This window comes from Myiozetetes cayanensis, unplaced genomic scaffold (genome assembly GCF_022539395.1).
Source record: "Myiozetetes cayanensis isolate MyiCay16 unplaced genomic scaffold, myiCay2020 scf32, whole genome shotgun sequence".
NCBI classification, from domain to species: domain Eukaryota; kingdom Metazoa; phylum Chordata; class Aves; order Passeriformes; family Tyrannidae; genus Myiozetetes; species Myiozetetes cayanensis.
The window spans coordinates 4,780,080-4,793,410 of record NW_026087544.1 but is presented as its reverse complement, the minus strand read 5'-3'; the positions used below and the strand labels follow the sequence as shown (position 1 = coordinate 4,793,410).

General features: G+C 51.1%; 1 protein-coding gene across 2 annotated transcripts in view; it reads right to left on the bottom strand.

Moving 5' to 3' along the window:
- LGR6 (leucine rich repeat containing G protein-coupled receptor 6) overlaps positions 1-13,331 on the bottom strand; it is a 111,703-nt gene that overhangs the window by 65,101 nt on the left and 33,271 nt on the right. For both annotated transcript variants that reach the window (XM_050327078.1, XM_050327079.1), the window contains exons 2-3: positions 10,691-10,762; positions 764-835 (exon numbers count right to left, since the gene is read on the bottom strand). In XM_050327078.1, the coding sequence (XP_050183035.1) occupies positions 764-835; positions 10,691-10,762 (144 nt within the window). The remainder of the gene's footprint in view (positions 1-763; positions 836-10,690; positions 10,763-13,331) is intronic.

The window sequence follows — 13,331 nt, the reverse complement described above, 5'->3', positions numbered from 1 at the left end:
TGGCCTGCAGGAAGGCACGACTGTAGGTGCCACAGCAGAGCCAGCTCATCTAAGTATGGTTTCCAAAGCCTCCAGAGGAATTTTGTCACTAAGACCTTCCCCACTGGACAGCAGGGGTGGGTGGCCTGCCTGCCGTGACCTTTATTAAGCAGGGCTAGCAGATCCAAGCCTGATGGCTGCAATGCTCCTGCATTCCAGCTGTTCCCATCACCTCAGCTGGGCTCCAGCTGAGGTCAGATTGTCCAAGGATCCCACCTTTCCCAGGGGCAGGTCACTCCAGAGCCTTGCAGAGACCTCTTGGGCTATGCAGATGTTTGTGGCAAGGACAGGCTGAGCCCTTCCCCAGTGCCTGTGGGAGTGCAGGTGTCTGGACCTTTGGGATGCTCCAACCCAGCCTCAACACAACAGCAGAGCAGATGGGACCCAGCCTGGGGTCTGAACACCACACCTGGGGGACACCATCACGTGGCATTTGGTGAGTTTTATGCAAGATGTGAACCTCTGCAGGTTCCCCTGGGGCACATCACACAGGGGGGAGCTGTGCCCTGGGTGGGGCTGCAGGAAGAAGGGGAATGGGTGGCCCACGGGGTGGGACACAGCTCTCCAGTTGCCAAGGGTGTGTTGACCAGCCTGGGTTTAACAGCTGACACCACAACTCCTTGTAGCTTTGCATTTCCTTGGGATGGCTGTAAGTCCCCAGTGCCAGGGGGCCAGGGGAGGCATGGACAGGGGGTGGATCTGCAGAGGGGAGAGAGCTACTTACAGAATCTTCAGGTTGTAAAGGCCAAAGAAAGCTTCCCCCGGGATCCTGGAGATCTGGTTTCCAGACAGGCGTCTGCAGTGGAAAGAAGAGCCAGTGATGTGTCAACATCCTTGCAAACGACAGTCCCTTGTCTGCAGAGGTTTAACAGCTCATCCATCCTGCTGCTGTCCCCGTGAGAGGAGGCTGCAGCACCTGCAAGCTGAGCCACGATCCTGAGCTTGGCAAACCTCTGCATATCATCCCCTTGTACGGGCTGTGGAACAGGCAAAGAAAATCACAGCTCCTGCTAGACCTGAGTCCAGAATATTCTGCATCCAGAGACAGCTGATGGCTAAAGCCATTCCCTGGATACACACAGAGCTCACCACTCACCAAAATTACAGCACAGGCACTGATCAGCCTACAGACCCTGCTCTGTGCCAGGCCCTGGCAAAGAGAGTGGAACAGGGGAGAGCTGTTCCTGTTCATGCAGAGGGAGGACTGTCCCTAAATCCCGGCCCCTTATCTGTCCCCTTTGTCTGCATGTGGCCTGTTTCTGCACCCTTCAGGTTCTCCTTTGTCCTGTGCATCAGAGCTTGATGCCACTTGATTTGCTTCCACTCCCTCATTCCCAGTCTTTCCTTCACCTAAAGGTGATCACAGCCAAAGCCCAGCTCCTTCAACACCTTGGGGTTTGGAATCACTGCTGTGAGGGGACACAGGGAAGGGGTTGGAGATGGGGACTACCATGTAGGTGCCACAGTAGAGCCAGCTTATCTGAGTGTGCTTTCCAAAACCAGGACAGAAAAGTCAAAAGTGGTTCTTGGACGAGTTATGGCTGGAGAAAAGTGTAGGAGGGGAGATGAGGACAGGGACAACACAGCCTGGGAAGGCTGAATGAGGGTGAAGGGATGGGAGAGGAAGACAAAATGAAGAGCAGCATCACAAAGGACAATGTGTTGATCTGGGACATGGAGCAAAGAGCAGGGGACAACATTCAGAACTTACTGAAAGAATTTATCCAAGGAAATCCATGGGATTTGCCATGGAACAGCACTGCCTGATCAGAGCACTCAGATGTCAGCAAGGCTCAGAGCAGGCTGGGTAATTAAAAGGTATTTGTATTTTCCACTGGCACTAAAAACTGCATCACTTATTTATCATCAGGACCATGGTGAGGGCCTGTGGTGGAGCCAGGAGTGGAGACTCTGGAGTCTAGGCTTGACCTAGAGGAGAGGAGAATCTTCTTCTTCTCCTCCTGTTTCACCTGTGAGGACAAACATGGACCAAGTCCCAGTACCTATCAGCCAGAAATCGTAAAGACAGGTTCAACAACCTGATTAGGACCCTAAATTGCTGCTATATTTTCAGTAAGAAACTTGTTGCCTACTTGACTTGGAGTGGAATATTGTGCCTCCAAAACAGAGATAGTGAACATCATTTGTGACCAGGCTCATCCTCACTCTCACAGAAAGTCCAAACCAGGCCCAAAAGGTTGGGCACAGACCCTGGCAAAGGCCTTCACTGAACTTTGACAAAGCTCATTTCATCTCATTTTGTCTGGGAAGGAGGCAGGTGTGGAAGATGAGCAGTGCCATCCTGGCTGGGAGCAGAGTGCACTGCAGCCAGGACTCTGCAAAGGTCAGGGGGAGGGCTGGGGGTGTTTTGGGCTGCCACACTCACTGGTGGCAGAGCAGGCAGGGCTCTCCCTCTCTGTGGGTGCCCAAGAGCTCTCCCTTTCTGTCTCTCCCCTCGGGAATCCAGAGAAAATTGCTCCCATAATTAGGCCTTCAACACCATAAACAGCACAGGGTCGTCTCTTTAATGTGTGTGAGCAGGTTGGGACCTGCCTCTTGCAGCAGAGGAGCTGCCTGGCAGGCTGGGCTATTTGTCACTTAGGGGCTGTGATTTGGGGTAATTGCTCCTTTTGATTGCTGATTTCCACATGGGAGGCAGTGTTGGCAGGCAGGCTGGAGTGCTTGACTGGAGGGGAGTTGTTCCTGCACGGCATCCTCAGCCTGCTCCCTGCATCCATCATCCCACCTGGCTCTGGGGGAGGGGGGCTGTCTGTCCTCACCTCCCCAAGGTGCAGAGGTCCATGCCAGGACAAGAAGCAGGCACAAAGGGAGGCACCAATCACAACCACTGCTCCCAGTTCACCTCCCAAGGCAACCAACAGTGTCACTGAGGTCTCAGACGGGCTCTGCTCGCTCGTGTGCCTGCAGGGACTGGGGGAGTGGGACAGGTCTGTGTTTGTGCACACAGGCTGAGGTTTTGCTTTCCTAGAGGGGTGCATGGCCAGGACATGACACAGGGTCCGCAGGTGTGGGGTTTGGAGGTTTGTTACACCTCACAGATGCTGAATGATGCTAGGAGGGGTGGCCAGCTGTTCCAGGGAAGGCAGCACGGCTGTCCCATCAGGAATGGGTAGGCCTTTTGGGGTGTCCTGTCAAGCAGGAAGGGTGGCCACTGGGAAGAGATCATAAAATCACAAAATGGTTTTGGTTGGAAGGGACCTTGCAGATCATCTAGTTTCACCCCCTGCCATGGGCAGGGACACCTTCCACCAGCCCAGGTTGCTCCAAGCCTCGTCCAACCTGGCCTTGGACACTTCCAGGAATGGAGGCAGCCACAGCTTCTCTGGGCAACCTGTGCCAGGACCTCCCCACCCTCACAGGGAAGAATTTCTTCCCAATATCCCATCTAGCCCTGCCCTCTGGCAGTGGGAAGCCATTTCCCCCTTGTCCTGTCATTCCATGTCCTTGTCCAAAGTCCCTCTCCAGCTCTCTTGGAGCCCCTTTAGGCACTGGAAGGGGCTCCAAGGTCTTCCCAGAGCCTTCTTTTCTCCAGACTAAACAACCCCAGTTCCCTCAGCCTGTCTCCAGAGCAGACCTGCTCTAGCTCTTGGAGCATCTTCCTGCCCATCCTTTGCCTTCCTTGTCATTGGCTCCTGTGGCAGTTCATGTAAGAGACTGAAGACACAAAAGTTTCCCTGTGTGAGACCCTTCCTCCATCCATGGTCACTGGCAGTCTGCCTAGTGCTTGGTTCCTTCTGTCCCTCTCACTCACACTCTCCAGAAATCCCCCTGCCTGGCAGAGAGGCACCCATTGAATGTGTCTCCAGAATTCAGATCCCACAGGAAATGCAGAGAAACGCTTCTTGCCTTTCTATTTAAAATGGAACAATAACATTTAAAGTGATGCTGCCAGTGTGACATCCACTGAGACAGCTCCTAATTTGCTCCTTCTGTAGGGAAGGCTGAAGCAAATAACCCCACCAAGAAGTACTGAGAGGTGGTACTGCCTTTGCCTAAGCACAAGGGGAAGAAGAACTGCTCTTGTAGGGGTGAATATCTGGTCCACAGCACGTGACCTCAGCTCCAGGACTGCTCAGGGCTCTTCTTAGGATGAACTTGATTCAGTGGGATGTCCTGCTGTCCTGAAGTTTACACTGTGACACAGGATTGGGAGAAAAGAGAAAGCTCTGGATTTAAAGTGACTGATGGAAGAGGGAAGGAAGGGGCAGGTGGAGGGGGAGGGTGGCAGTTGGATAGGGTTTGCTTGCTTCGGAAAGCTCGCGGTGGATTTTTAGATTCTGCTCCCCCCTCTCTTCCACCCCTCCCGTGATTTCTGGGAACGCTCCTCCAGGCTTTGATCTGCATTCCCAGTGCACTCCAAGTTGGAACAAACTAATGGTTTACCACCTCATGGTTGCTGCTGTTCAGTTACCACAGGCTCCCACCCCCTCCTGTATCTTGGGCTTCTCGGTCATGCTACAACTTCCATGGCACGCCCCGGGGCTGTGTGCTGGGCATGATGGCTCATGCCATGCTCTCAGGCAGCAGGGTGATGCTCTTATCGCTCCCATTAGGAGGCAGGAACGTTGCCCATTGGCAGGACAGGACAGACATGTGTGTCCGTATCCCGCTGGAATTTTCCCCTTGCCAGCTCTTCCCCGAGCGTGGCGGCCGCCCCCTTTGATCTCCTGCTGCGGTTGGCTTCCCAGGCACTGTGCCCAGACACTCCGTGCTCCTGCCTGAGCTGTGTCACCACGCCAGGCGTGTGCCTTCCCCTGGGCACACGGGGGACCGCGGGGCCTCTGTCATGCCCGAGTTTGTTCTCGTGCTGGTGCAAAGCAGCAGCGAAGCCAACCGAGTCGTGCAAGTGAAAACACGGTGCAGATGGGGAAAGAGCCAGGTTTGGACTCTTCCTTCCCACAGAGGAATCTGCAGCTGGTCCTGGTCTGGTATCACCTGGAGGTGCCTCTAACGCGGTCTCTGCTGCCTCACTCCATCGTGAGGAGGAGACTGTGCCTGTTTCTAACTCCCCCCCATGCCTGTTCCAACTCGATAGATTGATGGCATTTGTTCTTTTGTTTATGGTCCTCAAGCCAGTTTTCAACCCACATGAATGTTCATATGCAAGGCAGTTTGGATTCATTTGCCAAGTAAGATTTAATAAGACACAACTCCTTAATCAACAGCCCAATACAGGACACTGAACACCTTCATTCCATCTCTTTATAATATAAACTGTAAAGGTTTTCAGTTTGTTGCCTTCAAACCTTCAGAGCAGTTTTGACTTTTGACTCTGTTTTGGGTGCATGGGGTACCCCAGAACAGAGTTAGTTGTATGGAAAGCAGTTTTCAGGAAAATTAGGACCAACTATGCCAGCTGTTGCTGAACATGCTCACAAGCCTAAGAAGAGTAGAAATAGAACTGAAATCTCTAAATTTTCAAAACATTTTGAGTTTGATTTAGGCCCCTGCAATAACTTGGTTTCGTTTGTTGATGTTCATGATAGAAAACCTCTTAGAAGCCATTCTCTCCTGTCCCCACCTTCACCTTAGCCAGTGCCAGGTTGCACAGGGATGACCTTTGAAAGGCTTCATCAGAGGAATTATCCTTTAACTCTCTCTGTGCTTTTGCTCACCCGGCTGGATTGATGGCCAGCAGAGCAGCACCATCCTCTGCCAAGGACTGGTGCCAACCAGGAGGACAGAAAGTCCTGGATGAAGCAGTTGGTCTCCTTTTTGCTAACAAGTTGCACCCTGGTGCCTTCTCAGAGCCAGGAGCTGTGCAGAATCCTGGGGGAACGACAGTGCCCAAGAATTCAGAGTTGCAGCCCCTTACCTGGAAATGGAGGGCTGTGCAAGGCGAGGTGGCTACCAAGGGAGCAGCGACTCTGCCTCCCAATCTCGGCATGGCAAAGCGAGGTCATGGCCCTACAAGGGTTTGTGTCTTCACAAGAGACCTCTGCAGCCTGCTGTGTCATGGAAACCTGCCAAAGCTGCTGTCCTAGGAGTACCCTACTCCAGACATGTTACTGCACTGCTCCAGGAACTGCTTCTCACCACGGTGCCAACACGTGAGAGCATCGCCCAAAAATGCCAGCACCCCCTTCCACAGCAGAGCTCTTGCTCCCAAAGGTGTCATGCCCCACAGCCAGCATTACTGCAGTGCTACCTCCTGCAAGAGTGAGGTTGCCATGGAGTGAGACCCTGAGCTGGACAATCCCCACAATGATGGATGTTCCAGATGTCTGGGAGCTGGAGTGGGGGGAGAGCTCCAACACCAGGGGCAGTGCCCAGTGCTCCAACACCAGGCAGGGGCACTCTGGAACAGTGGTGGTGCTCTGTAACCCGTGATGGCACCCTCACGGGAAGAGGAGTTGAGAAGGGGGTTCCCTCACAGGTGCCAGGGAGGAGAAAAGGACTGCTGCATTCACGTTGTCCAGAACACATGTCTGCATTTTACTTCGGTTTGCTTTTATGCTGTTTCTTGGCCTTTGGCCCCTCGAGTTGCAGGAGCTGCCTGGGGAAGTGAACAACCTGTGAGGGGAGGCCACGGAGTGGGTCCTGAGCGGGTGGGTCCCGAGCCTGCCGTGCTGCCCCGGCGCAGAGCACGGCACTCCCCGTGACGCTGAGTCCCTCTGCCCCCGGGGCCCGAGAAGAGGCAGGTGAAAGAGCCAGTGGCTGGGAAGGGGTCTGATCTTGCCGCTGTGCCCCGAAGCAAGAGGTGAATGGCAATGAACACCTGCCTTTGGCTGCAGTTTCTCCTCTTGGCACCGAGCGCTCGCGCTTGGATTCAAAGCGCGGTAACAAAGCCCTTGCCGGCAAACACATTTCAACATGTTATTATTCCCAGGCCGGCTTTCAAGATCCTCTTTCTATTCCTTCTGTACTGATTGCTCTTGTTTCTCTTGGCTCCCAACTCTGGCTTTTCAGGCTTCATTAACTGGAATTTATTAGCAACTTTAAACAATCTTCCTGCTGCCAAAAAGAGAGAAAGAAAAGGAGAAGGAAAAAAAAAAAAAAGGAAAGAAACAAAGAGGAGACATACTAAACTCTGGGCTGCTCCCTGCCTGTGTGAGGCCCAGCTCTGAACACCTCTCTCTCTCTCTGCAGGTTTTTTTTTTTGGAGGAAAAGACCGGTGAGTGCCTGCTCTGGGACTGTGCCTGCTCACACACAGCCTCTCCTTTCTGCAGGGCTAGAGGCTGGTGGGGCAGAGGAGAGCACACACTGATGGGCAGCCACCGAAGACTCCTCTTGCACTGTCTCTTCAAAGGCAGCTGAGACTGGAGAATCGGTCTCTGGGCATCCCCTGAGCTGAGCATCAGCGCTAATTGCACCCACAGCACCTTCCTGAGCAGCTGGCAGTAAAAATGACTGACTAACAAGTCCTGGCACTCCTGGGAGGCCCACTCTCACTGCTGGACAGATGAGGCACTGGCAGGGAAAATCACTTTACCCAGACCACACAGTGAGTGAGCAGCTTGAGCTGCAGCAGTCCTGGCACCCTCATCCATGCCCTAAGCACGGCATCCCTGACCCCTTGGGGGGCATGTTTGGTGTCCAGAGGGGAGATGGACCTTAAAGATCATCTGGTCCCATCCACCACTGCCATGGGACAGCTCCCACAGCTGCTGGGTGAGAGCAGGAGGGGAGAACGATGAGGATGAGGCAGAGGAACCTGGGCTTTCTCTGACTGCTGAAGAAGATAAGGGTTGTAGATCGAGGACCAGGGGTCTCAGGAGTTCCTGGGATGTTTCTGAGCATTAGACCAAGGTTAAAGTATCCCTAAAATATAAGAGTTTCTATGGGACCTTAAAGAGGAGATTTGAAAGTCTGGGTTGAATTTGGCAAATATTTTTTTGCTGAGGAATCTCCAATTTTTTTTCAGAAGGTTCAAACATCTTTTTTAAGGCATCTTTGCAATAAAACAAATATAATTTGAAATACCGTTTTCTTTTCAGGTTTGACTAAAAGAGGAAATGTTAAGAAATAACCTGAGGATTAAAGTAGTTTCTCTCTATCAGGTTGGAAGAAATTTTTGGGGTTGACCAAAGCCCCAGAACAACAGTTTTGGTTCACCTCGAACTGAATTTTGCAGGTTTTGTCTTCAGTTCCTCCATCCTGTTACCCACACAGTTTATCAAGGATGTAACACAGAACATAAGAGAGTCTAGGATGCAGACTAAGGCCATAACAGTCCCCCCAAATCCCTGGGGATGAGAAACCTGCTGAAGGGCTTCCATCCAGCTGAAAACAGGTACTTGCAGCAAGGATGGGCTGCAGCAGAGTCTTCTTCATTGTCAGTACTTCTCTGCCTGGAGAGGGGGCAGGCAGGAGGGCAGGCAGGTCTTCCTGCTCCCCAGAAGACACTAACACTGGGATACCTGGATTTGGGATGCCTGGGTTGTCCCTCACTGCTCAGAAGGGATTTCTGCTCTTCACTCACTTGGCATGTCCCAGCAAGGGCAGTTCTGCCACGGGGATGCAGAAAGAGTCTCCTGTGCTACGTGTCACCCTGGCAGACCCAAGGGAATATGCCCTGGGTAGATGAAACCAGCAGAGATCTGAGCTGTGGGACCTGAACAAACTTCCCTTGAGGATGTCTAAACAGGCAGGATTTGTTTGCTTGATTCCTCTGCGTGTCCTGGCACAGAGGGTGATCCCAGCCTGAATGTCAAGGTCCTGATGTAATGTTTTGGGATGAAAATTTGGTAAAGATAGAAATGAAAAGAGCAGGGAAATGCCAGGCAAGTTGCATTACTGGTCGATGACAGCCCTATGAATACTGTACACACTGTCCCTTTCTAGCTGTTGTTGTTGTTTGTTGAAAAAAATCACTTTTAATTACTTGTAGTATATAAAACCCTCTCTTGCTTGATTTCATATAAATTACTTGATTTCCATAAATAAGATTACTGTCTTACTGCTATCAAATTCAAGCAGGCACTTTGCTATGCACAGATATATGATGCATCAGTTTGCATTTCTTCCCCTAACTGTGGTGTTTTTTTCCCTAGTCAAAATTCCTTTCCTTCCTGAAGGAGGAGGACTTGTGGCATTTTGAACCTCTAGTAAAATGTTATCTAACAACTTCCAATTATTTTTCAGATTTTCCTGTTTAAATTTTTCCCCTTTGCCTGTTTCATTCATAGTTATTTTTGGCTGTGGGAAGCTGGCTCTTTGGAGCCTATGAATATTTATTCCCTGCTGGTGGAGACTGCTCTGTTTGCACATGACGTAATGAGGACAGGGTTGCTTGCAGCAAGACAACTGCTAATTGTGCACAGCAGGATCTGGTCTGTGTGAGTGAAAAGCTTCACTGCCCCCAGTAAAGGTGTTGGGTGTCCACACTTTGACGTGGATGTTGACAAAATGAAAAGGGAAAGGCCTGTAAATGCCCCCTGGGAAGGGGGTTTCGGGTAGCTGGGGTCCTTACAACTCTCATGAATTTAAACTACAGACAGGTGGCCACTTGAAGTAAAAAACATGAGGAAGAAATTCTTCCCTGTGAGGATAGTGAGGCCCTGGCACAGGTTGCCCAGAGCAGCTGTGGCTGCCCCATGCCTGGAAGTGCCCAAGGCCAGGTTGGACAGGGTTTGGAGCAACCTGGGCTGGTGGAAGATGTCCCTGCCCATGGCAGAGGGTTGGAATGAGAGGGCTTTAAGGTCCCTTCAACCCAAACCAGTCTATGATTCTGACATTCTAGAAACTACCATTTCTGAAATGTCAGTGTTGTGCACCAAGATCTGGTTCAGTGAAAGTGTTTCATTTGGACAGATTAAGCTTTAGTGACTGTTATATGCAGTAGGTTTGCAGCATACATCAAATACAGCATTTATATTAGTATATCATGCGATGCAATAATAGTGTTTTGACGAAACTGTGCTTTCCAACAGAAGCTGTTGTGTTGAAAGTAGCAATAGCATGAGAATAACACCTGGAGGTATTTCTCATGGTCAAGTGGAGTAAGACCATACAGGTGCAATTTACTCATGCAGAAATGGCCAACCTCAATATTCTGCCCCCCGGGCTCCCATTTTTTTGGGGCTTGCAAAGGATTCCAGTGGTTTCTTGTGCTGGTGGTTAATTTTCACACTTTCAGAAGTGGGGCCACTCCTTCACTGACACACAGCCACATGCTGATCCCAGGGATTGAGACTGCTGCTGTATCTGAGTGTGCCTGCTCAGACCACAGTGCACAATGGTGCCTGGTGGGACACCTCAGCCTCTGGGGAAAATTTTTTGGGCTTCCACTGCCCAGGCTTGTTTCCATCCCAACTGTGAAGTGTGTGGGGCCCAATGTGTCTCTGGGCTGCAGAGGCTGTGAGGGGGACCCTGTCTGCAGGAGCAGGAGGGTGAGTGAAGCTCTCTGTTTGCTGGCTCTGCCCCAGGGTACAGTGTTGATTTTTTTCATAGAGGATTATGTCCTCTTTTATTTTGGCTTTCAGGACAGGCATCGTCTCAGCCTGACGGTGACAACCTCAGCAAAAGCTGGAGCAGCAAATCAACCCTCTCCCAGCATGCAGTCTCCTTCCACCTCAGCCTGTAGCTGCAGTGACATCACTGGGGTTGTGCCCAGTGCTACAGGACCCTCTCCAGTGTCCCCCCTGCCACCCTGACCATGCTGTGACCGTGCAGCCTCCCTGTACTCACAGCTCCTCCAGGAAGCGCAGGCGGCGGAGCGTGCGGGGCTGCAGCCGGCTGATGTTGTTCATGCTCAGGTCCCTGGCAGGGAAGAAAAACAGAAGTCTGATCAGTCTCACGGTTGGTTTGCACAGAACAAACCTCAGTGCCAGGCTCTGTGCCCCCTCTCTGCTAAGAAGGGAAGGCAAGAAGCCTCTGCAAACAGGATTTCAACATTGACATGTGATCACAGCCCGGGCTCTGCCTGCAGAGGGATGGCCAGGAGTAGCCAGAGAGAGCTGGCTCCTTCAGGGTGGTCTGTTCTGAGCTTCTCCAAGTTATGCAGCAAGTTAGGACATTTCCCAACAGCACAAGCAAGCAGTATTGCTGTCTCACAATTTTTGGAGGGTGAACAGGAAGCCCCGTGACGCTGGAGTAGGACAGCATGTCCTTGGGCCCGAGGAGCATCTCTCTGTCACAAATGGTCATGCCAGCCCCCACAGGGAGCCCTTCCAGAGTGTGGACAGAGAGCTGCCTTTGAGGAGAGAACAATCCATGAGAGAAGGGGTACCTCCCATCAGACTGGTCTGCTCTACATTGGAAAAACGAGAGGACACCACCAGGAATGAGGGGTGGAGGGTGACAAACCGAGTTTAGGAGGGTGTGAGGGAATCTGGCTGACTGTGCTTGTCTCATTCTTTGCCATCTCTCATCTTGGGGCATGAAAGTAGCAAAGTCTGCAGCTAGAGGTTCAATACACAAGCTGGTAGTTGGCAAAAAAAAGGATATTTCTGGGCTCCAAAGCTGTTCATGAGCTCTCATACTTGATAGATGCAACCCTGCCCTCATGAGCAGCTGCACGTGAAGAAAACCACGCTGCTCACCCAAACCTAGACCAAGGTGTGTTCAGGTGAGCCAGGGAACATTGGTCTTTACAACCTTCATGAGCCCTATTTGAAAATGCTCCTGGAAAAGTTTGAGGTTTTTTTCCCTTTATAACTTTCTCCTCTCCAAAGAAGTGGTGAAAAACTCACCAAAAACCTATGAAAATTCAGATTTCTGTTCTTCAGAATGAATACAAAAATAAAGTTATTGCCTGCACTGTTTTGTGTGCAACTCTGCATTCTATATTTGGATGATCCCGGTGTACAAGAGTTAAAATATTATTTTGTGATGCTTCTATTTTTATTTTTAAACCCCTAAGGGCAGTTGCTACTTAGCACCCATTAAAACATCTTTTTTCCCTACATCAAAGTGTCTCCTGTTTGTGTTGTAATGAATCAGTCTGATGTTTTGACATGTTGTGGAACAATGTGAAAATAACGAAAAATAATGTAAAATGAAAGACTGTGAAAGAAAACACAGATCTGAAACATCCAAGATCTCCTCGAAACTGCAAGGTTTGCTCCTTTAAGTTGCCTTCTTCTGGCAGTGCATGGAATACTCCTTGCTTGCTGCAGGAGACACTTTCCAAACCTCGTGGACCTGCCTTTTAGGTGCCCAGCCCTCCCCCAGGCATGATGGGGACAGTGCCTGACTGCACCCCGGGGTGGGTGGTGAGTTCCAGGGATGTGCAGACCCTCAGCACCAGTCCCAGCCAGGGGCTGTGTGTGATTGAGGACAGTGGGAGGTCAAATGTGATTTGGAATCATAGAACCACAAAATGGTTTGGGCTGGAAGGGAACTTAAAGCTCATCTCGTTCCAATCCCCCAGGCAGGGACACCTTCCACTAGACCAGGTTGCTTCAAGCTCTGTCTAACCTGGCCTTGGACACTTCTTTTCTCCCCCTTGATCCATAGCTAAAAGGAAGAAAACTCACTGGTTTCTGAAGGAATATTCCAAAAGGCAGAGGAGAAATACCTTTATCCCATCACTGTGGTAGCCTCACAGCTCCACAGCAGATGGTTTTTCTTAAAAAACCCCACTCCCCTCCCTCTCCCCTCCTGCACCCCTGGGGCTTCTGGCAGGTCTGAGAGGAGGAGCTCTTCCCCACCATCTCTTTGGGCAGTGAAGGAAACCCAGCCCAGATTTCTAAGGTCCTTGCACAGTAAACACTTGGAGTCATTTTATCTCAAGCTTGCTGATGTTCTGGCTGTTTGAACGCTCTGGTGGTTTGCGGCCCTGCGGGACTCGAGCGCAGCACATCTGCACTCAGAACCTCGACAAAGGGGGATCCCCTGAGAGTGCAAACCCTGTCAGTGGTCTGCTAGCCAGTGAACAGCAGGGCAAATGTGGTGCCAGTGACTCAGTGTGACTTCCCACAGGGACCCCACTCCAGCCCCTGCAGAGCACGGGACATCACACCCGGCTTGGCGCGGTCCTGGCCCGGCCGTGGTGTGAGAACATCGAGGAGGACACGTGCAAGGACAGATGCTGTGACAGAAGAACAAGTTCCTCCAAGGTCTGGAAATGAACTTCCTGAGTACAGCCCTGGACCTGGTGATTTTTTTTTCTAGCCACAAAAGTATGAGATATTTCTCCACAGGCTGTCCATGCTTGTGTGAGAGCTGAGGCACAGGATTGTTGCCTGAAGTGTTGTGGGAGTAAATATTTGACTTATTACTCATTTAAAGATGTTGTTGACTTGTTGCTGTGTTTTTCCAAGCTCGTGCTTTTCCTCTTAGTAAGGTTTCTTGTGTTATGTACATCCCCAGCACAGGCAAGAGTGGA